Source organism: Haematobia irritans, chromosome 1 (genome assembly GCF_050003625.1).
Source record: "Haematobia irritans isolate KBUSLIRL chromosome 1, ASM5000362v1, whole genome shotgun sequence".
Classification (NCBI taxonomy): Eukaryota; Metazoa; Arthropoda; class Insecta; order Diptera; family Muscidae; genus Haematobia; species Haematobia irritans.
The window spans coordinates 24,290,900-24,316,630 of NC_134397.1; the positions used below are offsets into that span (position 1 = coordinate 24,290,900).

General features: G+C 27.1%; 1 protein-coding gene across 8 annotated transcripts in view; it reads left to right on the forward strand.

The window, feature by feature from the left end:
* Window positions 1-25,731, forward strand: part of Dys (Dystrophin) — a 913,182-nt gene that overhangs the window by 94,718 nt on the left and 792,733 nt on the right. For all 8 annotated transcript variants that reach the window (XM_075289613.1, XM_075289609.1, XM_075289607.1 and 5 more), the window contains one exon: window positions 13,731-13,885. In XM_075289613.1, the coding sequence (XP_075145728.1) occupies window positions 13,731-13,885 (155 nt within the window). The remainder of the gene's footprint in view (window positions 1-13,730; window positions 13,886-25,731) is intronic.

Genomic DNA, 25,731 nt, shown 5'->3' on the forward strand with positions numbered 1-25,731 from the left:
GGTTATCAGTAGAATTTATTCCGCTTATATAGAAACAGTTCTTTGGGAATCTATACTGAGGAATTAAATTTTTTGACATCTCAAAAAACGCATCTAGCGGAATAATCTTCAGAAGTTGACTTTCCTATAATTTGCTTGTATTTCTCGAACCTATCAACATCGGTCCTCTGGATTAGGTTAGGTTAGGTTAGGTGGCAGCCCGAAGTATCAGGCTCACTTAGACTATTCAGTCCATTGTGATACCACATTGGTGAACTTCTCTCTTATCACTGAGTGCTGCCCGATTCCATGTTAAGCTCAATAACAAGGGACCTCCTTTTTATAGCCGAGTCCGAACGGCGTTCCACATTGCAGTGGAACCACTTAGAGAAGCTTTGAAACCCTCAGCAATGTCACCAGCATTACTGAGGTGGGATAATCCACCGCTGAAAAACTTTTTGGTGTTCGGTCGAAGCAGGAATCGAACCCACGGCTCCCTCCTCTGGATTAACTTAAGTGGCTAAACTTTCAAATTCATTGTGAATTTGCTTCACTTTAATATGCCTTTGCTTTTCATAAATGACTTCCGCATCATCTTAATAAGCTGCTCATCTTGAAACCTATGACTTCTCATTAAAATTGCAACTAGAGAATTGCTGCTTTCATTCCCCACTTTATAGAATGTCAAAGTTCAAATTAAAAGAAGGGCAAACTAACATCTCCCCCCCTACTCTATCCCATAGACCACAAAAGACCTGTTGTGGTCATTATAGACACTTCATTTTCCATGTCTAAAGCATTTTGTAGTTCCCCCAACGTAGGAAAGAACTTTGAATTCTTTGCAAGTGACACTTAGCATACACAAAAGTGCCAATTACGTTATCATTTCCGCAAGACAATTAGGAAAGACTCTTGGGCCAAACATAATTTTAAAGGGAAATATAGAATGAACAAAGAGCAGTTGTTGGTGCCACTCACCATGGGCAAAATCAATCGAGTATGGAAATAAAAATGACAATTAAAATCAATTTTCCTTTTTCATAGGCGGTAGTTAGAAGTCGAAGAACTTGGAAAGAATGAGAAAACGAAACCATTGACAAGTGCTGATAGACGGGAATAAAGCAAGACATGTCCATCTATCAACACCAAATAGACCACAAAAAAGTGGGGAATGGGTGTTAAATAAAGTGTAGGATTTTCTATTTGTTAACTGCCAACCTGTCCATGTTCTCCATAACTTAAATTAATATAAGGTAAACTATATTGGGAGTACTTAAGTTGATGTCGACTATTCTCTAAACCTAACAATTAGACAACTTTGTCATAGGTCGTGGGTTTAAGTACATCAAGGTTCTAAGTTTAGTTAAATTTGTGGGAATTGTTTGTAGAAAAGTTCCGATTGTCATGATGGATTTTAATTTGGAAAACCATTAATCATGGTTGACTAATTAGAAGGCGTCCATTTTGCGCTTTGATCATGTACTCAAATCTAGAAAAAAAAGCCAGTGGTTTGTAACACCCACAAAGCGAAGCAATTCTATCCGTTCAACCCACTTCTCATAAAATATTAACTTACTCTTATGAGTGAAAATTTGACAAAATTTCCTATAAAAATAAAATTTTGACAAAATTTCCTATAGAAATAAAATTTTGACAAAATTTCCTATAGAAATGAAATTTTGACAAAATTTCCTATAGAAATGAAATTTTGACAAAATTTCCTATAGAAATGAAATTTTGACAAAATTTCCTATATAAATGAAATTTTGACAAAATTTTCTATAGAAATGAAATTTTGACAAAATTTCCTATAGAAACGAAAATTTTGACAAAATTTCCTATAGAAATGCACTTTTAACAAATTTTCCTATAGAAATGAAATTTTGACAAAATTTCCTATAGAAATTAAATTTTGACAAAATTTCCTATAGAAATAAAATTTTGACAAAATTTCCTATAGAAATGAAATTTTGACAAAATTTCCTATAGAAATGAAATTTTGGCAAAATTTTCTATAGAAATGAAATTTTGACAAAATTTTGTATAGAAATAAAATTTTTACAAAATTTCCAATAGAAATGAAATTTTGACAAAATTTCCTATAGAAATGAAATTTTGACAAAATTTCCTATAGAAATAAAATTTTGACAAAATTTCCTATAGAAACGAAAATTTTGACAAAATTTCCTATAGAAATGCACTTTTAACAAATTTTCCTATAGAAATGAAATTTTGACAAAATTTCCTATAGAAATTAAATTTTGACAAAATTTCCTATAGAAATAAAATTTTGACAAAATTTCCTATAGAAACGAAAATTTTGACAAAATTTCATATAGAAATAAACTTTTGACAAAATTTTCTATAGAAATTAAAGTTTGACAAAATTTCCTATAGAAATGAAATTTTGACAAAATTTCCTATAGAAATGACATTTTGACAAAATTTCCTATAGAAATGAAATTTTGACAAAATTTCCTATAGAAATAAAATTTTGACAAAATTTCCTATAGAAATGAAATTTTGACAAAATTTCCTATAGAAATAAAATTTTGACAAAATTTCCTATAAAAATAAAATTTTGACAAAATTTCCCATAGAAATTAAATTTTGACAAAATTTCCAATAGAAATGAAATTTTGACAAAATTTCCTATAGAAATGAAATTTTGACAAAATTTCCTATAGAAATGAAATTTTGACAAAATTTCCTATAGAAATGAAATTTTGACAAAATTTCCTAATAAATGAAATTTTGACAAAATTTCCCATAGAAATTAAATTTTGACTAAATTTCCAATAGAAATTAAATTTTGACAAAATTTCCTATAGAAGTGAAATTTTGACAACATTTTCTTTAAAAATAAAATTTTGACAAAATTTCCTATAGAAATGAAATTTTGACCGAATTTCCTATAGAAATAAAATTTTGGCAAAATTTCCAATAGAAATGAAATTTTGACAAAATTTCCTGTAGAAATAAAATGTTGACAAAATTTCCTATAGAAATAAAATGTTGACAAAATTTCCTATAGAAATAAAATGTTGACAAAATTTCCTATAGAAACGAAATGTTGACAAAATTTCCTATAGAAATAAAATTTTGACAAAATTTCCTATAGAAATAAAATTGTGACAAAATTTCCTATAGAAATAAAATTTTTACAAAATTTTCTGATAGAAATGAAATTTTGACCGAATTTCCTATAGAAATGAAATTTTGACAAAATTTCTATCGAAATGAAATTTTGACAAAATTTCCTATAGAAATGAAATTTTGACAAGATTTCCCATAGAAATTAAATTTTGACAAAATTTTCTATAGAAATAAAATTTTAACAAAATTTCCTATAGAAATAAAATTTTAACAAAATTTCCTATAGAAATAATATTTTGACAAAATTTCCTATAGAAATGAAATTTTGACAAAATGTCCTATAGAAATGAAATTTTGACAAAGTTTCCTATAGAAATGAAATTTTGACAAAATTTCCTATGGAAGTAAAATTTTGCCAAAATTTTCTACTGAAATTAAAATTTGACAAAATTTCCCATAGTAATTAAATTTTGACAAATTTTTCCATAGAAACAAAACTTTCACAAAATTCCCTATAGAATTACAATTTTTACAAATTTCTTATAGAATTGATATTTTGACAAAATTTCCTTTAGAAATGAATGACTGAAATTTTGACAAAATTTCCTGTAGAATTGAAATTTTGACAAACTTTCCTATAGAAATGCACTTTTGACAAAATTTACTATAGATATGAAATTTTTCCAAAATTGAAATGAAATTTTGACAAACTTTTCTACAGCAATGAAATTTTAACAAATTTTCTAAAGAAATTTTGATAAAAATTTGAACAAAATTTTCTGAAATTTTCTGAAAATTTTCTATAGAACTAAAATTTTCCGAAAATTTTCCATAGAACTACAATTTTCCATAGAACTAAAATTTTTCATAGAACTAAAATTTTCAGAAAAATTTCTATAAAACTAAAATTTGTAGAAAATTTTCTATAGAAATACAATTTTCAGAAAATTTTCTGTAGAAATACAATTTTCAGATAATTTTCTATAGAAATTCAATTTTCACAAAATTTTCTGTAGAAATAAGATTTTCAGAAAATTTTCTATAGAAATAAAATTTTCAAAAAAAATTCTATGGAAATACAATTTTCAGAAAATTTCCTATAGAACTAAAATTTTCAGAAAATTTTCTATAGAACTAAAATTTTCAGAAAATTTTTTATAGAACTAAAATTGTCAGAAAATTTTCTATAGAAATAAAATTTTCAGAAAATTTTCTGTTGAAATAAAATTTTCGGGAAATTTTCTATAGAAATGAAATTTTCAGAAAATGTCATATAGAAATGAAATTTTTAGAAAATTTCCTATAGAAATGAAATTTTTAGAAAATTTCCTATAGAAATGAAATTTTCAGAAAATTTCCTATAGAAATGAATTTTTGATAAAATTTCCTACAGAAATGTAATTTTGAAAAATCATATTAATTAAAACTTAATTGGATCAATTAATTTCGTGTTTGAATCCAAAAATAATTTTTTTGTGTGTAAGAGCAAATATTCTTAAAACATTACGTCTCCAGAGATATAACATAGACATACCTCCAGGCATTTATTGTAGGTTTAAGTAAACATTTAACTTTTAATTTATTTTAAATGGAATCATTTTATAGTTCACTTCTAATCCTACGATTAATAACAACATATGTTGTAGCTGAAATTCATGTCCCCTTAATTACTATATCTAACACAATTCTATTTAAATGGACGAAAAAAATAACAAAAATTATAACGAACGCCTTTTATTCGCAACCAACACATGTTGCGACGCAAAATACTTAACATATGCTAATATTTATCCGACAAATACAAACATCTTACGTCCATCATTTTCACATTTGTAATCATTACCGTCCCCTGTTATTTTCGTCATCATTTACTGATGATGACATTGCTCTCTAAGATCCATAGTAGATTGAGTTGGAAATTTGTTTCTCTTTGCGCCAATATCTATTACGAAAAGCCAAGTATTTGTTGAAATTTCAATTTTTTCTACTCCATCCTGGCTCTCCACCCCCACCGCTGATTGGTTTCAAATCTATACACGTTTTAAAGATAGAATTGAAAATTTCTATTTATCGCTAATTGATGACAGCATAACACGTCGTCGATAACGTCTCTAGCGTCATCCATGTGTTTTTGCTTTTTCGTTTCTTTTTGTCAGTCAGGTTTCATTGCACTTTGGGTATTTTGTGATACATACCAGCGATATGTTTGCAACAAGGTAAACATCATATAATTCCTACACCATCTGCATAATAATCGATACGGTGGATTCTAAGCGACCAGTACAATACCGTAAATATTGGTAGCATCTACAAACACAATATTGTGAAAATTTTATATATATAGAAAATTTTTTCATTTTTTTTATTTATTTATTATTTAATTTATTATAATTACAGACTACAATAAACTTATTTATACGGGCACTAGCAACAAGTGCCGATAGCCTCCTTTTTTTAATGTTAATTCAATAGAAAATTTTGGGAAAATTTTATTTCTATAGAAAAATTTCCTAAAATTTTGTTTCTGTAGACAATGTTCGGAAAATTGTATTTCTATAGAAAATTTTCGGAAGAATTTACTTCTATCGAAAATTTTCGGAAAAATTTATTTTATTACATGTTAGCCTGATACCGAAACAGGCAATTGACGTCCAAATGCATTATATCTAATTATACAATTATTATTCGAGCTTTATGGACAGATATAGATTAAGGAACATGGTTAATAGAGCCATTGAAAAGAAAACGCCAGATACAAATCTATACACGCCTGGACTGTACATGTTTCGGTTCGGGCGAATGAACCTTTCCATAAAGCTCGAATAATAATTGTATAAATAGATATAATGCATTTGGACGTCAATTGCCTGTTTCGGTATCAGGCTAACATGTAATATAATAAGCAACGATGAGCCCGTCGTAAAACTAGGAAAAACACGACTAATGTACGCGTTAGAATTGTTGTTGTATCCTGGAAACCAGTTTCTGTTAATTGTCATATGTTGTAGTTGACTGTAGAAACAATAAGCATTGTTCGACTGTTCACCACTTAGGTGAATTCTAACAAATTAGCTTTCTAAAAATAAAATTTCGTGTTGTTACATTACTATGTAACAAAACGAAATAAAAATAAGATTAAGGGACTTGTAAGTTATATGAAAAGATGATGTACAGTGGGAGAAAAGATGATTCAATTTGTAAGAGGAAATTTCCCAAATGTTTTCTCCATAAGGAGTTAGCATAAAGGGCCCAAAATTGAGTTATCTCTCCCAGCCAGATCTATACTAAAGGCTGTGGAAAGGTTCATTCGCCCGAACCGAAACATGTACAGTCCAGGCGTGTATAGATTTGTATCTGGCGTTTTCTTTTCAATGGCTCTATTAACCATGTTCCTTAATCTATATCTGTCCATAAAGCTCGAATAATAATTGTATAATTAGAAAAATTTATTTCTATAGAAAATTAAAAAAACAAAAAAAAAAATTCTATAGAAAATTTTCTTAAAATTTATTTGCGTCACAAAATTATATTTGTATTTTTCAGAAAATTTTGTAAAAATTTTTCTGAAAATTTTATTTCTATATTAAAATTCTCTCAAAATTTTATTTCCATTAAAAATTTTCCGAAGAGTTTATTTCTAGATATAAAACTTCAATAGAAAAATTTCGGAAAATTTTATTTGTATAGAAAATTTTTGGAAAATTTTATTTGTATAAAAAATTTTTGGAAAATTTTATTTCTATAGAAAATTTTCGGAAAGATTTATTTCTATAGAAAATTTCAAAAACAAAATATTTTCTATAGAAAATTTTTGGAAAATGTATTTTCGTCACAAAATTGTATTTGTATTTTTCTGAAATTTTTATAAACATTTTATTTTTATAAAAAATTTTCTGAAAAATTTTATTTCTATAGAAAATTCTTTCAAAATTGTATTTCCATTAAAATTTTTCCGGAGAGTTTATTGCTATACAAAAATTTTCTGAAAAAAGAATTTCTATACAAATAGAAATATTTCTATTGAAAATTATTTTTCTAAAGAAAATTGTCACCCAAAAATTATTTCTATACAGAATTTTCGCCACAAATATATTTCTATATAAAAAATACGCCAAAAATTTGTTTCTGTAGACAAATTTCGGAAAGTTTTATTGCTATAGAAAAAATTTGAAAAAATTTTTTCCATTCAAAATTTTTGAAAAATCTATTTCCACAGAAATGTTTCTGCGGAAATTTTCGCACAATTTTATTTCTATAAAAGAAAAAATTGGGAAAACATTATTTCGAACTCGATCTCTTTTTTTATCAACAATTATCAATTGGAACAGAAATTTTATTTCTATAGAAAATTTTATTTCTAAAGAGAATTTTCTGAAAATTTTATTTCTATAAAAAATTTTCTGAGAATTTTATTTCTATAGAAAATTTTTGAAAAATTTATTTCTGTAGAATTTGTTCGTAAAATTTTATTTCTATAGTAAAATTTCTGAAAATTTATTCTCATAGAAAATTTTCGAAATGTTTATTTCCATAGAAATATGTTCGTCAAAATTTTATTTCTATAGAAAATTTTCGAAAACTTTTATTTTTATAGAGAATTTTTTCAGAATTTAATTTCTATAGAAAATTTTCTGAGAATTTTATTTTTATATTACATTTTTTGAAAGTTTTTTTTCGATACAAAATTTTCTAAGAATTTTATTTGTATTTTCGGAAAGTTTTATTGCTATAGAAAAAATTTGAGAAATTTATTTCCATTCAAAATTTTTGAAAAATTTATTTCCACAGAAATTTTTCTGTCGAAAATTTTCGCACAAGTTTATTTCTATAAAAAAAAATCGGAAAACATTATTTCTATAGAAGATTTTCGAGAACTCGATTTCTATAAAAAAATTTTCTGAGAATTTTATTTCTATAGAAAATTTTTGAAAAATTTATTCCTGTAGAAATATTTCATAAAATTTTATTTTCTATAGAAAAATTATTTCTATAGAAAAATTTCTGAAAATTTATTTTCATAGAAAATTTTCGAAAGAATTATTTCCATAGAAATGTTTTCGTCAAAATTTTATTTCTATAGAAAATTTTCGAAAAATTTTATTTTTATAGAGAATTTTTTCAGAATTTAATTTCTATAGAAAATTTTCTGAGAATTTTATTTTTATATTAAATTTTTTGAAAGTTTTTTTTCGATACAAAATTTTCTAAGAATTTTATATGTATAGACTTTTTTGTCAAAATGTTATGTCTGAAGCAATTTTTGATCAATATTTTGTGAACATTTTAATTCTATAATTTTTTGTTGTTGAGTCCAATGTAAACACATTAACGTCGCCGCTGCAAATACAGTTTGGGTATATCTATTATAACGTCTAATATGAGGAAAGCTTGTAGTTGATGGTCATTACAGACTTTTTGTTGTTATTGGAATTTCAAGTCATTAGATTCATTAGAGCTATTGGACAATTGATGGAACAACAAATACTTAACTCTCCTACAAAAACAAAACACACTGAGTGCCCTACTAAATGTAATATGTCAATAAAAATATGAAAATATTTACATTGCAAGCGATTGGCCCCATTTACGTGATTGTTGATATTAATGAAATAAGTTGTAATAGATGATTAATTTTCTATACATACATAAGAAATAATTTAAATTTAATAATATCGATAATATCGATTTATTGAAAATTTTGTAAGGTGTAGCTATTTTGTCTCTTGCCAATATTTTAAAATGTTCTGCAGTTTTCCTCCCTTTGATTTTTAGTCATTTCGATGACCGAGAACTTTTGCTCCTAATGCAATATGAAATTTGTGTAAACATGTGAAAAAGCTTTATCTCTGGCTTTAGTAAATCTTTAGAATCGTCTGTGAACGTGTTTGTCGATTTTATTTGTGCATATCAATTCAATGGAAATGTTTTCAAACATTAAACTTAAATCCGCCAATTTAAAGAAAGGTTTGATAGTTTTCTTATTTAAAGAATCTTTTGAGGTTTTTAAAATTCTTAAAATCAGCTAAAAAACAAATTTATGAAAATAATATTGAAATTCGTAGTATTATATTAAAACGCTATTATCGAGTGAATCAGCATTTATGGAACATAAGACCAATTTAGCTAAAATTTTATTTCTCTAGAGAAATGTTTTCAAAATTGTATTCCAAATGAAAGTTGTATGTGTTTTCGAGCTTGAGATCTCACTTACATTTGAAAAATAAAGATCGAAAAAGGACCAAAAACATAAAATTGTATACCTATAAAAATTGTCGACTAAATTTTATTTTCATAAAACTTTTGTTAAAATTTTATTTATTAATAAAATTTATATTAGAGTGCAATAGATAAAGTAGACGAGAGCAGTGATGCTCCATTAGAATAATAATTGTTTTGTGATCATTGGCTCATATATCAAATCGCCTCTGAAGAAGCAATTCAATGATAATTGCGAAATATTAGGAATGATGGATTAAAAATAAATAAAGGAAACTAAGATCTCAAGCTTAATAAAACTATTGACATTTATTAAAAAGAAAAAGATCGAATAAAACACCAAGAAACAAAAATAGAAAATTTGGTGAAATTTTTTTCCATTAAAAATTTTGTCAAAATTTTATTTTTATTTTCTCAATACTTTATTTCTACAGAAAATGTTTTCAAAATTTTATATCTGTAGAAAATTTTGCCTAAATTTTATTTCTATAGAAAATTTTGGAAAAATTTTATATTTATAGAACAATTTTGTCAAAATTTTATTTCTACAGACAATTTTGTCAAAATTTTATTTTTATAGGAAATTTTGTCAAAATTTTATTTCTATTTTTTCAATATTTTATTTCTATAGAAAATGTTTAAAAAATTTTAAATTTTGTCAAAATTTTATTTCTATAGAAAATTTTATCAAAATTTTATTTCTATAGTTTTTATTTTATTTAAAAAACAATTGACAACATTTTCTATAGCAAAAAAAAATTGTTCTATATTTATTTTTTTATTTCTATCTAAAATTTTGTCAAAAGTTTTAGTTTTATAGAAAATTTTGTCGAACTATTCTTTTTACAGAAAATTTTGTCAAAATGTTATTTCCGTAGAATATTTTTTTTAATTAAAACAAAAAATGTATTATACAAAATTTTGTCGAACTATTCTTTTTACAGAAAATTTTGTCAAAATTTTATTTCCGTAGAATATTTTTTTTTAATTAAAACAAAAAATGTATTATAGAAAATTTTGTCAAAGATGTTGTCATACATTTTGTACAAAATGGTTATTCTATAGTAAATATAGTCAAAAATGTCTATTCTATATTAAATGTTGTGAATTTCATTACTTTATAAAATTTTGTCATTATTTCTATAGAAAATTGTCGTAAAATTTTATGGCTACAGAAAATTTTCTGAAAGTTTTAATTCCATAAAAAATTTCTGAAAAGTGTATTTCTATAGAAACTTTTCACAAAATTGTATTTCTATAAAAATTATGAAAATTTATTTTCTTTCGAAAATGTTTTCAAAATTTTATTCCTATAGAAAATTTTCTCAAAATTGTGTTTCTATAAAAAATTTTCTCAAAATTTTATTTTTATAGAAAATAAAAAAATTTATTTCTATAGAAAATTTTCCGAAATTTTTAAATCCATAAATGTTTTCTGGAAAGTTTATTTCTATAGAAAATTTTATTTTTATAAAAAGTCTGAAAATTTATTTTCTATGGAAAATTTTCTGAAATGTTATTTCTATAGAAAATTTTCTGAAAATTTTATTTCTATAGAAAATTTTCTGAAAATTTTATTTCTGTAGAAAATTTTCTGAAAGTTTTATTTCTGTAGAAAATTTTCTGAAATGTTATTTATATATAAAATTTTCTGAAAATTTTATTTCTATAGAAAATTTTGTCAAAATTTTATTTCTATAGATTTCTTTTTAAATTAAAAAAAAAAAATAATTGGCAACATTTTCTATAGCAAAAAAATACCAAAATTTCGACATTTATTTTTTTATTTCTATCTAAAATTTTGTAAACATTTTTATTTTTATAGAAAATTTTTTAGAAATATTCTTTTTAAAGAAAATGTTGTCAAAATTTTATTTCTGTAGAATATTATTTTATAAAAAAATGTGTTATAAAAATTTTGTCACAAAATGTTTATTCTATAGTAAATGTTGTCAAAAATGTCTATTCTATAGTAAATGTTGTGATTTTTATACCCTCCACCATAGGATGGGGGTATATTAACTTTGTCATTCCGTTTGTAACACATCGAAATATTGCTCTAAGACCCCATAAAGTATATATATTCTGGGTCGTGGTGAAATTCTGAGTCGATCTGAGCATGTCCGTCCGTCCGTCCGTCTGTTGAAATCACGCTAACTTCCGAACGAAACAAGCTATCGACTTGAAACTTGGCACAAGTAGTTGTTATTGATGTAGGTCGGATGGTATTGCAAATGGGCCATATCGGTCCACTTTTACGTATAGCCCCCATATAAACAGACCCCCAAAATTGGCTTGCGATTGCTCTAAGAGAAGCAAATTTCATCCGATTCGGCTGAAATTTGGTACGCGGTGTTAGTATATTGTCTCTAACAAGCATGCCAAAATTGGTCCATATCGGTCCATAATTATATATAGCACCCATATAAATCGATCCCCAGATTTGTCCTCCGGAGCCTCTTGAAGGAGCAAAATTCATCCTATGCGGTTGAAATTTGGAACATGGTGTTAGAATGTGGTCTCTAACAAACACGCAAGAATTGGTCCATATCGGTCCATAATTATATAAAGCCCCCATATAAACCGTTCCCAGATTTGATCTCCGGTGCCTCTTGAAGGAGCAAAATTCTTCCGGTTGAAATTTGCACCGTGGTGTTAGTATAAGGCCGCTAATCAGACGTTATATATAGCCGATCCCCAATCACACAAAAATTGGTCCATATCGGTTCATGATCATGGTTGCCACTCGAGCCAAAAATAATCTACCAGTAGAAGTTTCTACGCAATCCATGGTGGAGGGTACATAAGCTTCGGCCTGGCCGAACTTACGGCCGTATATACTTGTTTTTTTTTGTTTTATACAATTGTGTCATTATTTCTAGAGAAAATTGTCTTAAAATGTTATGTCTATAGAAAATTTTCTGAAAATTTTAATTCCATAAAAAAAATTCTGAAAAGTTTATTTCTATAGAAAATGTTCTCAAAATTTTATTTCTATAAAAAAATTTATGTACATTTATTTTCTTTCGAAAATGTTCTCAAAATTTTATTCCTATAGAAAATTTTCTCAAAATTATATTTCTATAGAAAATTTTCTCAAAATTATATTTTTATAGAAAATGATCTGAAAATTTTATTTCTATAGAAAATTTTCCGAAATTTTTAAATCCATAAATGTTTTCTAGAAAGTTTATTTCTATAGAAAATTTACAGAAAATTTTATTTTTACAAAAAGTTGCCCGAAAATTTATTTTCTATGGAAAATTTTCTGTTTTATTTCTAAAGAAAATTTTCTAAAAATTTTATTTCCATAGAAAATGTTCTATAAACAAATTTTCTGAAATTTTTATTTCCATAAAAATTTTTCTGAGAATTTTTTTTCTATAGAAAATTATTTGAAAATTTAATTTCTATAGAAAATTTTCTGAAATCCATAAACGTTTTCTGGGAGCCACCGTGGTGCAATGGTTAGCATGCCCGCCTTGCATACACAAGGTCGTGGGTTCGATTCCTGCTACGACCGAACACCAAAAAGTTTTTCGGCGGTGGATTATCCCACCTCAGTAATGCTGGTGACATTTCTGAGGGTTTCAAAGCTTCTCTAAGTGGTTTCACTGGAATGTGGAACGCCGTTCGGACTCGGCTATAAAAAGGAGGTCCCTTGTCATTGAGCTTAACATGGAATCGGGCAGCACTCAGTGATAAGAGAGAAGTTCACCACTGTGGTATCACAATGGACTGAATAGTCTAAGTGAGCCTGATACATCGGGCTGCCACATAACCTAACCTAACCTAACCTAACCTTTCTGGAAAGTTTATTTCTATAAAAAATTTTATTTCTATAAAAAGTTGTCCGAAAATTTATTTTCTCTAGAAAATTTTCTGAAATGTTATTTCTATAGAAAATTTTATTAAAATTTTATTTCTATAGAAAATTTTCTGAAAATATTACTTCTATAGAAAATTTTATTTCTATAGAAAATTTTCTAAAAATTTTATTTCTATAGAAAATTTTCTAAAAATATTATTTCTATAGAAAATTTTCTGAAAATTTTATTTCTATAGAAAATTTTATTTCCATAGAAAATTTTCTGAAAATTTTATTTCTATAGAAAATTTTCTAAAAATTTTATTTCCATAGAAAATTTTCTGAAAATGTTATTTCTATAAAAATTTTTCTGAGTTTTTTTTTATAGAGAATTTTATGTCTATAGAATACTTTCTCAAAAATGTATCTATAGAATATTTTCTCAAAATTGTATTTCTATAGAATTTGTATTCTATAGAAAATTAATTTAAAATTTTATTTTAAAGAAAATTTATACAGCTTTTCTATTTAGGGTTTAAATTCTAAAAACTTTGCTTCATAGATAAAATGTAATCGTATGCCAATTATTTACAAATTCTTAATCTCTCTCTATCTTTTGCTTCCTTTCCAGATGAACGCCAAGATATCCAAAAGAAAACATTTACAAAATGGATTAATTCACATTTAATAAAAACAGCATGCTCGCCAGTCAACGACTTATTTCTAGACTTAAGAGATGGCCATCGGCTGTTGGCCTTGCTCAGTGTTCTCACCAATTCACAGTTGGTAAGTTGTAAGATAAATTAAATGCCGAAAATAATATGAAATTCTTAAAGTATCCTTTAAACGAAAAAGAACAAAATCATGGCAAGAAATTTAATTTAAAATCCTGGTTAATAATGTTGAAATAAAGGTTAAAAATCATTTCATTTCTTGTCAATAAAATCAATCCTGTGATGAAACAAACGAAACGAGAATAACCACAAGCCAAACCATACAACCAGGCAATTATAGGCTCTATCAGTTCTATAGACTGTGGTATATCAGTAGATCTGTGGGTGGGTGTGGAAGTTGGCCAATATGAAAAATTCTTGTTATGTGGGAGCTATTTGAGGGCAAACTGAATATTGTTTTAAAATGGGATTGGGAATTTGATGAAATTTCTCATACGTTTGATAGAATTCAATCAGATTTTTTTTGCCATACCTTTTATTGTGAAGGTATGACATGTGTAGGACGTGCTAACACATAGGGATGCCAAAGGTTGTGATAATCTAATAGGCTCCTGGTTGTCAGTAAAATCTGAGATCAAGGGTCCATCGATTTTATGCATTAGATGAATAGGACATAGAAGCTTATGGCCAAAGCGGCAGTATGTTTGGTCGGGCCTAATATATAACATCATCACCATGGATCAAATCCCAGCAAAAACTTGGTAAGTAGTTGAGGCAAACAACTACTTCCCAAGAGAAATTAAGCTATATCCCCAGCATTACCATGTGACTGGGAATAATAACTTACGATCACAGCACGGTTTCGCTTACCATACATCAGATTTTCATGAGTACTACCACGTAGCAAATACTTATTTCTTTTCGTAAATCAATTCGATTGTTCACATCTCGTCCCCGCTAACAATTTAGCTTTTGGTAATCCTGCAGAGAAGTAGTTTCTCCATAGGACATTCTCGCTCTTCAACTAACTAACATAACTAATAACTAACATATTTATGGACCACCGTAAATAGGAAGTCCTTAAATATATATCTAATTTTAGATGAATTGAGCTATATATCAAAACATGGATCGATAGAGTCCATCTTCGAACTTGCCCAGTTTGCAGAAAAAAACCGAATGATAGCTCCATTATTGAAAGTTTTATGTTCATGGTCTGCGGTCGAAAATTTTCTCTACCCACGGCATAATTTTGACAAAATTTTCAATAGAAATAAAATTTTGACAACATTTTCTATAGAAATAAAATTTTGCCAACATTTTCTATAGAAATAACATTTTGACAAAATAGAAATAAAATTTGTATAGAAATAAAATGTTGACAACATTTTCCATAGAAATAAAATTTTCTATAGGAATAAAATTTTCAGAAAATTTTTCATAGAAATAAAATTTTTAGAAAATTTTCCCTAGCAAACAAATTTTGACATAATTTTTTATTGAAGTAAAATTTGGCAAAATTGTCTATAGAAATAAAATTTTGACAAAATAGAAATAAAATTTGGCGAAATTTTCCAGAAATAAAATTTTCAGAAAATTGTCTATAGAAAATAATTTTCAGAAAAATTTCCATAGAAATAAAATTTTCAGAAAATTTTCCACAAAAATAAAATTTTCAGAAAATTTTCCATAGCTAACAAATTTTGACATAATTTTTTATAGAAATAAAATATTCTATAGAAATAAAATTTTGACAAAATATTCTATAGAAATAAAATTTTGACAAAATTTTCTATAGAAATAAAATTTTGACAAAATAGTCTATAAAAATAAAATTTTAACAATATTTTCTATAGAAATGAAATTTTGACAAAGTTTTCTATAGAAATGAAATTTTGACAAAATTTTCTACAGAAATAAAATTTTGAAATGCAATTTCTACCAAATTTTCGAAAATTTTTGTGGCCATTGTGCGTTAAAAATGAAGCGATGTACATCGTTTTTAAAATTGTGAAAATTGTGAAAATTGGGTTTTCCCGCCAAATAACATATATCAAAAAGCTTTTGTAAGCCTTGAATCGATAAAATTAACTGTCACTGGAATTAATCTATTAGCTGTCAAACGAGAGGGTTAGAAATGATAACAACCTGAAGTTGGTTGCAACGTATATCAGCCACATTGGACATGCTACATACTGGGCGAATAATGTTCCCTTCCTATTATAAGGAATTGTATCTTACCTAGACTACCCTACTGATGATTTTTTCCATGTGTGTCACTAACATAAAACCATCTCTGTCTCTTCTCTCTTCCTCATCTCTCTTTAGTACACATGTTTGTTTTTTTTTTTTATTTTTTGTTCTTTGCATATTTCTCATCCTATCACTACTGGTTGAATATTTACGATTGACATTGAATTTCTTCAGTTGCCAAAACTCAAATTGAAATTCATGCTCTACAATAGCCCTGGTGATGGTAACAAAATTTTGTTCTCTTCTTTGACCTGGTGATGATAACAAATTTTTGTTTTCTTCTTCTTTGACCTTATCTGTATGTGACATTTTGATGATTCAGTTTCTACCTCGATTCATTTTTCATATGAAATATGACAAAAAAGCTGAACTACTGACATAAATTTTCTGTGTTCTTCCTATCATTGGGTTAATCTCTTTCGAAGGGGGTAAGTAATACTGAGTGGAACAAGCACTCGACACCTTATGTCATAAATGATGGATCTTTAAAGCAAGTAGAGATTGCGGAAAATTCATGTACTCTCAAATATATCTACTTTTATAGCGTGAAGATAAATTGCAGGTCTACTTGCAGATGACGGAGATGAAGGGTAAAAAAAAGAGATTTTTTTTAAGGATTCCATGCAACTCCAACACCTGGGGATGTGCTCAGTAGGAGACTTACCTACGCTACGCTAAGATGTGGGTTGGCGTAGTTAGGAAATTCAGTGGAGGTCAATTTCTGCGAAATTTGAAGATGATTGGGTTCAAAGGAGTCGTAGGGGAATATTTCTGAAAACTATGTCAGAATGGGATCTATATCCTAAGGTAAATTAACTAGCAATAGTTCTTGCCTGACCTGATCGAATTTTAAAACAAGGTAGTAATATGGGATGAGCTTTAAAGGAAAAAACTCAGAAAACTTTCTAAAGAATTGACAAAATTTTCAGACACATTTCTATAGAAATAAAATTTTCAGAAAATATTCTATAGAAATAAACATTTATATAGAAATAAATTTTTCAGAAAATTTTCTATAGAAATGAAACTTTCAGAAAAAAGTTTTCAATAAAAATAAAATATATAGAACATTTTATATAGAAATAACATTTTCTAAAAATTTTCTATGGAAATAAAACTTTCAGAAAACAATTTTGTATAGAAATTTTTAGAAAGTTTTCTATAGAAATAAAATTTTGACAAAATTTTCTATAGAAAAAAAATTTTGTCAAAATGATCTATAGAACTAAAATTTTGACAAAATTTTCTATAGAAATACAATTTTGACAAAATTTTTTATAGAAATAAAATTTTGAAAAAATTTTCTATAGAAATAAAATTTTGACAAAATTTCCTAAAGAAATAAAATGTTGACAAAATTTTCTATAGAAATAAAATTTGGACAACATTTTCTATAGAAATAATATTTTGACAAAATTTGTTTAAGAAATAAAAGTTTGACATTTTTTTAGACATAAAATTTTACAAAACAAGGCTTTTTGGTTTGCTAGTTTTTTGGTAAAATTTTCTTCAAAATTTGGTAGATTTTTTTTGACCCGAGTGGAAAACGTGTTCAGGAGCCGACCCTTGACCACAACATATCAGTTTTGTCTTCATAGATATAGAGTAGCAAATCTTTCCCCATTTGGTGTTACTTACCTGGTATTTAAATTCTCCAATTTCGAAAGTTTTGACAAAGTTTTCTATAGAAATAAAACTTTCAGAAAACAATTTTGTATAGAAATAAAATTTTCTAAAGAAATAAAATGTTGACAAAATTTTCTATAGAAATAAAATTTGGACAATATTTTCTATAGAAATAAAATTTTGACAAATTTTCTATAGAAATAGGATTTTCAGAAAATATTCTATAGAAACAAGATTTTCAGAAAATATTCTATAGAAATAAGATTTTCAGAAAATTTTCTGTAGAAATAAAATTTGCAGAAAATTTTCGATAGAAAGAAAATTTTGACAAAATTTTCTATAGAAATAAAATGTTCACAAAATTTCCTATAAAAATAATAGTTTAAGTCAATTTTCTGAAGAAATTAAATTTTCATAAAATTTGCTAAAGAAATAAAATTTTCAGAAAATTTTCTATAGAAATAAAATATTGACAAAATTTTCCGAAACTTTTCTATAGAAATAAAATTTTCAGAAAATATTCTATAGAAATAAAATTTTCAGAAAACATTTTATAGAAATAAAATTTTCAGAAAATGATCTATTGAAATAAAATTTTCAGAAAATTTTCTGTAGAAATAAAATTGTCAGAAAATTTTCCATAGAAAACAATATTTCTATAGAAATAATATTTTCAGAAAAGATAAAGAATATAGAGATATACAATTTTCTATATTAATAAAGGGTGATTTGTTAAGAGCTTGATAACTTTTTTTTTTAAAAAAACGCATAAAATTTGCAAAATCTCATCGGTTCTTTATTTGAAACGTTAGACTGGTCCATGACATTTACTTTTTGAAGATAATTTCATTTAAATGTTGACCGCGGCTGCGTCTTAGGTGGTCCATTCGGAAAGTCCAATTTTGGGCAACTTTATCGAGCATTTCGGCCGGAATAGCCCGAATTTCTTCGGAAATGTTGTCTTCCAAAGCTGGAATAGTTGCTGGATTATTTCTGTAGACTTTAGACTTGACGTAGCCCCACAAAAAATAGTCTAAAGGCGTCAAATCGCATGATCTTGGTGGCCAACTTACCGGTCCATTTCTTGAGATGAATTGTTCTCCGAAGCTTTCCCTCAAAATGGCCATAGAATCGCGAGCTGTGTGGCATGTAGCGCCATCTTGTTGAAACCACATGTCAACCAAGTTCAGTTCTTCCATTTTTGGCAACAAAAAGTTTGTTAGCATCGAACGATAGCGATCGCCATTCACCGTAACGTTGCGTCCAACAGCATCTTTGAAAAAATACGGTCCAATGATTCCACCAGCGTACAAACCACACCAAACAGTGCATTTTTCGGGATGCATGGGCAGTTCTTGAACGGCTTCTGGTTGCTCTTCACTCCAAATGCGGCAATTTTGCTTATTTACGTAGCCATTCAACCAGAAATGAGCCTCATCGCTGAACAAAATTTGTCGATAAAAAAGCGGATTTTCTGCCAACTTTTCTAGGGCCCATTCACTGAAAATTCGACGTTGTGGCAGATCGTAAGTCTATTCATGATGAAATGTCAAAGCATACTGAGCATCTTTCTCTTTGACACCATGTCTGAAATCCCACGTGATCTGTCAAATACTAATGCATGAAAATCCTAACCTCAAAAGAATCACCCTTTACAATTTTGACAAATTTTTTTATAGAAATAAAATTTTTACAAATGTTCTATAAAAATAAAATTTTCACGAAAATGACAAAATGTTTTATACAAATAAAATTTTGACAAAATTTTCTATAGAAATAAAATTTTGACAAAATTTTCTATAGAAATAAAATTTTCAGAAAATTTTCTGTAGAAATAAAATTTGCAGAAAATTTTCTATAGAAAGGAAATTTTGACAAAATTTTCTATAGAAATAAGAGTTTAAGTCAATTTACTAAAGAAATTAAATTTTCAGAAAATTTTCTATAGAAATTAAATTTTGACAAAATTATCTATAGAACTAAAATTTTGACAATATTTTCTATAAAAATGAAATTTTGACAAAATTTTCTATAGAACTAAAATTTCGACAAAATTTTGTATAGAAGTATAATTTTAACTAAATTTTCTATAGAAATTAAATTTTGATAAAATTTTCTATAGAAATAAAATTTTGACACAATTTTCTATAGAAATTAAATTTTGATTTTTTCCATAGAAAAAAAAAAATTCTATAGAAATAATATTTTCAGAAAATATTCTTTAGAGATAAAATTTTCTATAGAAATAAATTTTTCAGAAAATTTTCTATAGAAATAAAATTTTTACAAAATTTTCTATAGAAATAAAATTTTGACTAAATTTTCTATAGCAATAAAATGTTGACAAAATTTTCTATAGAAATAAAATTGAGACACAATTTTCTATAGAAATAAAATTTTGACAAAATTTTCTAAGAAAAAAATTAAAAAATTTTCTATAGAAATAAAATGTTGATGTTTTCCATAGAAAAAAAAATTTCTATAGATATAATATTTTCAGAAACTATTCTTTAGAGATACAATTTTCTTTAGAAATAAAATTTTGAAAAATTTTTACAAATGTTCTATAGAAATAAAATTTTCACAAAAATGACAAAATGTTTTATAGAAATAAAATTTTGACAAAATTATCTATAGAACTAAAATTTTGACAATATTTTCTATAAAAATGAAATTTTGACAAAATTTTCTATAGAAATAAAATTTCGACAAAATTTTCTATAGAAGTATAATTTTAACTAAATTTTCTATAAAAATTAAATTTTGATAAAATTTTCTATAGAAATAAAATTTTGACACAATTTTCTATAGAAATAAAATTTTGATATTTTTCCATAGAAAAAAAAATTCTATAGAAATAATATTTTCAGAAAATATTCTTTAGAGATACAATTTTCTATAGAAATAAAATTTTGATTTTTTCCATAGAAAAAAAATTTCTATAGAAATAATATTTTCAGAAAATATTCTTTAGAGATACAATTTTCTATAGAAATAAAATTTCGACAAAATTGTCTATAGAAATAAAATTTTAACAAAATTTTCTATAGAAATAAAATTTTGACAAAATTTTCTATAGAAATAAAATCTTGACAAAATTTTCTATAGAAATAAAATTTTGACAAAATTTTTTATGAAATAATATTATGACAAAATTTTCTATATAAATAATATTTTAACAAAATTTTATATAGAAATAAAATTTTGACAAAATTTTCTTTAGAAGTACAATTTTGACAAAAACTTTCTATAGAAATAAAATTTTGACAAAATTTTCTTTAGAAATAAAATGTTGACAAAATTTTCTATAGAAATTAAATTTTCAGAAAATTTTATATAGAAATAAAATTTTCAGAAAATTTTTCATAGAAATAAAATTTTCAGAAAAGTTTCTGTAGAAATAAAATTTTCAGAAAAGTTTCTTTAGAAATAAAATTTGCAGAAAATTTTTTATATAAATAAAATTTTGACAAAATTTTCTATAGAAATAAAATTTTGACAAAATTGTCTATAGATATTAAATTTTGAAAAAATTTTCTATAGAAATTAAATTTTTATTTTACAGTGTGGCACAGGGTTTAGGAATAACCACCCTAAAAATATGCTTTAAATTTTCCGTCGTAATATTTCTTATATTTACTACTTCAGTAAATTTAATCTACCTACGCTGCTTTTATATCATTAAGAATTAAAACCTCACTGTAAAACCTTCATTCACAAGAAACTGCCGGTTAAAAATAATGTAAATGTATACAAAAAAAGATATGAAAAGAAGCTAAACATATAAGCAGTACTTGTTGGTAAATTTCTCTGAGGAGCTTATAAATAATCATAGCGCTAAACCTATTCACTCTAACAATACAGTTGCAAATTCTAACAAAATAGATTCCCACATAGAACGAATTCAGAAGTACAAGAATGACACGGATGCCTGTATATGCAGGACAATGTCCTTGGAATTTAAATGAAATATGGTATGGTATGATATTCATGTAGGATTCTCACATTTGATACATATGCTTACATCTCTATATCATCACGCAAACGGATGTATGAGTACTTGGCCAAAGACCGCATGACCGCATAGAAAAAACACTCTAATACTAATAATAGTAAAAAATGCCATAGTACTTCTCTGAGTTTCCTTTACTTATAGTCTCTCAGCCATCATCATCATCACGATTACCACAATGACCTTGACTTTGTTTTTCTTATACCTCAATTATGAAGATTTTGATAATGTTTTTCATGGAGATGGTCGTGTAATACAGCCAGTAGTTGAGTTTTAGTTTTCACTGTTGCATTCACCAGTATCACAACCAATCCATCTGCAAACGAAGATACCTCAGGAAACAACTGTGAAAAATTCTAGCCAATGGGCCTTTTTATTATTTTATGGAGAGTTTAAATATTTAAGGCCGAAGAATTTTAGATGCGTAGAAGATTTTAGATAATTTCGTAATTTCGCCTCAAACTTAAAGTTATTTTATTGTAATATTCTATGAGTGACAGCCCAAACTCCAATTCCATGAATAAGTGATAATTGATCTCGCCTTTTAATATGAGGCACTACGAATAGAAAAACTTGTGTGCAGCTAAATGTATTTACATCTCACTAAAAATTGGTAAATTTTCATAGTCGACAATTAAATCAAAGTTGCCTATCGATGGACATTTGATGGTCGATGGTATTTGAATGCCAAAAAAAACGCCGGATTTTCAATCTCATATGTTATATTCGAAGTCGTTAGATCTACCAATTTCCTCATATGGTGTGGCAATCTGTTCGGAGTTGCTTAAAGAAAAAAGTCCCCTATCATTGAGCACATAAATGAAATAGGACGATCTCATTAAACCGTTGAATTCCATGTTTCTCACGCTTATGTTTTCTATCGATAGGGCTCAACAAAATCTTTCAGATGACATATATGTCAGGCTGAGGTTATAATTGTTACCAGAGACTCTCTCTGTAGAAAATTTAAGGAAAACCTCAATTTTCTACAAAATTATGGCATATAATTGAAAATTGAATTTTGGAATTTTTATTTTAGCCTGATATCAATGCAAGATGGGTTTTTGTCCAAATTAATTACTTTACATATTTTTACAATTTTAATACGAGCTTATTTGACACGAAGATTAAGGGATTGTTATTTTATTATGTTATTGAAAAGAAAATGCCAGATATCAATCTCTACAGCCTGACTATACACATGTTTCATACCTGGCTAAGTAGAATTTCCATAGTCTTTAACCCTTTCACTACCGACATAAACCTAATGTAAAAAACTTTTATTTTTCTTCTGTTTTTACTTGTACTAACAGAATGTAGAACAAAAATTGTAGTTTTGAAAACCTACCTCAATTACTTCAAGAGCTATATGAGCTTGTTCTGAAAACTTGATTCTTGAATTGTGACCAATTGGCCTTACGAATATAAGCGCTATTTGGCCTATAATATATTTCAAGGTGTGAGAAAAAATCCAAAAAAGAACCCGTAGAAGTACCAGCTATAGTTTTTGTATAAATGTCAATTTACTAGAAACATACAGTACAAATATTGTCTCCAATTTTCGTATTTTTCGTTTATTGTTAAAGAAGTTTATAAAAATGTATTTTAGACCTCACCAATATGGACAATATTTATAGCTTATTTAGATGAAAGCCTCTACTTTAAAATAACATCGAGAAATAAATCGAAACTTAGTGAGAAAATAGAATTTGGTGTCTTTTTCGAATGTCCTTCTGAGTGGACATTGGTAGTGAAAGGGTTAATGTAGATCTGGCGGGGTGAGACGAATTACATACAAGAATCATTCCTCCCAAATTGAACTATTTTCTCCACCACTGTGCATCATCTTCTCATATAAGCCAATATATATTTTTGGTCACATAAATTCCAGATTCATTTAAGAATTTTTCCGGGTGATCATCTCTTTGGCTAGGGCAAAACATAATGTTAATCCCATAAATTCATTAGAACTTCACTAGCATTTAATTTGAAATGCATTAGAATTCATAGGAGTTCCCTTGGAATTTCATAAAAAAAATTATTAGAATTTCATTTGAAATTTATTTGTATTTCTTTAGAAATTTATTAAAATTATATGGAAGTTTTTGTTCAATTTTATTGAAACTTCATGTGAGTTTCGTTAGAGCTACATACATATAATGTGTGTTTCATTTTCATTTGATTTTTTTTATTTTATTATAATTTGATTAGGATTTCCTTTGAAATTCATTGGAACATAACTTATAAACATCACTAGAACACATAACGGATTTCAACGTTAGAATTTCATTGGAATTCCCTTAGAATTTTACCAAGAAATTATTAGAATTTGAGTTGAAATTTTTAAGAATTTTATTTGAAGATTATTAAAGTTCTGTCTAATTTCATTGAAACTTCTTGTGAATTTCATTTGAAATTCAATGGAGCTTCATGTTAATGATGTTTATTTCATTGTATATACTTTATTTTTTTATTTTACTAGAATTTTATTAGAAATTCCCTTGCAATTTGTTGGAGCATAACGCTAAATCCATAAATTCATTAGAACTTCACTAGTATTTAATTTGAAATTCATTAGAATTTCCCTTTCAATTCTATTATTATTATTAGAAGTTCATTCCATGGGATTTTCTATTCAATTTCCTTAGAACTTCATGTGAATATCTTTTGCAATTCATTGAAGCTGGGTATTCAGAATTTTATTAGAATTTGCAATACTTTAGACTTTCATGAGAAATTTGAACTTAATGGGCTTTTGATTCGAAATTAATAAGTATTTAATTTTTTTAATTCAATTAGAATTTCAAAATGTTTCTCCTAGAAAGGAACTTATATCCCAATGTAACAGGTTGGCTGATAAGTCCCCGGTCTAACAAAGAAAAACACATTTTTTTGTCAAAATTCATTTTTATTATGCAACATAGTTCCCTTCAAGAGCGATACAACGATTATAATGACCTTCTACTTTTTGATACCATTTTGGTTGTACTCCTTCGGTTTTGCCTCAAAACAGGCCTCAGTTTCGGCGATCACCTCTTTATTGCAGCCAAATTTTTTCCCTGCGAGCATCCTTTTGAACAAGAAAAAGTCGCTAGGGCCAGATCTGGAGAATACGGTGGGTGGGGAAGCAATTCGAAGCCCAATTCATGAATTTTTGCCATCGTTCTCAATGACTTGTGGCACGGTGCGTTGTCTTGGTGGAACAACACTTGTTCCTTCTTCATATGGGACCATTTTGCCGCGATTTCGACCTTCAAACGCTCCAATAACGCCATATAATAGTCACCGTTGATGGTTTTCATCAAAGGCCATTACTTTGCCAGCGGACTTTTGCGTCTTTCCACGCTTCGGAGACGGTTCACTGGTCGCTGACCACTCAGCCGACTGTCGATTGGACTCAGGAGTGTAGTGATGGAGCCATGCTTCATTCATTGTCCCATATCGACGGAAAAACTCGGGTGTATTACGAGTTAACAGCTGCAAACACCGCTCAGAATCATTAACACGTTTTTGTTTTTGGTCAAATGTGAGCTCGCGCGGCAACCATTTTGCACAGAGCTTCCGCATATCCAAATATTGATGAATGATAAGACCAACACATTCCCTTGATATCTTTAAGGCCTCTGCTATCTCGATCAACTTCATTTTACAGTCGGTAACCACCTCCTCTTTTTCGTCGGTAACCACCTCTTTCGGGCATCCACAGCGTTCACCGTCCTCCGTGCTCATTTCACCACGCTTGAATTTTGCATACCAATCAATTATTGTTGATTTCCATGGGGCAGAGTCCGGAAACTCATTATCAAGCCAAGTTTTTGCTTCCACCGTATTTTTTCCCTTCAGAAAACAGTATTTTATCAAAACACGAAATTCCTTTTTTTCCATTTTTTTTCACAATAACAAAAGTTGCTTCACAAAAGACGCTCTATCTCACAAACTAATTGACTTACAGACGTCAAATTTTGACACGAATCATTTGAAGGTTGGTACTATATAAACATAATATGCATTTAATACTAGCGACGCCATCTATGTGTCAGATCGGGGACTTATCAGCCAACCTGTTA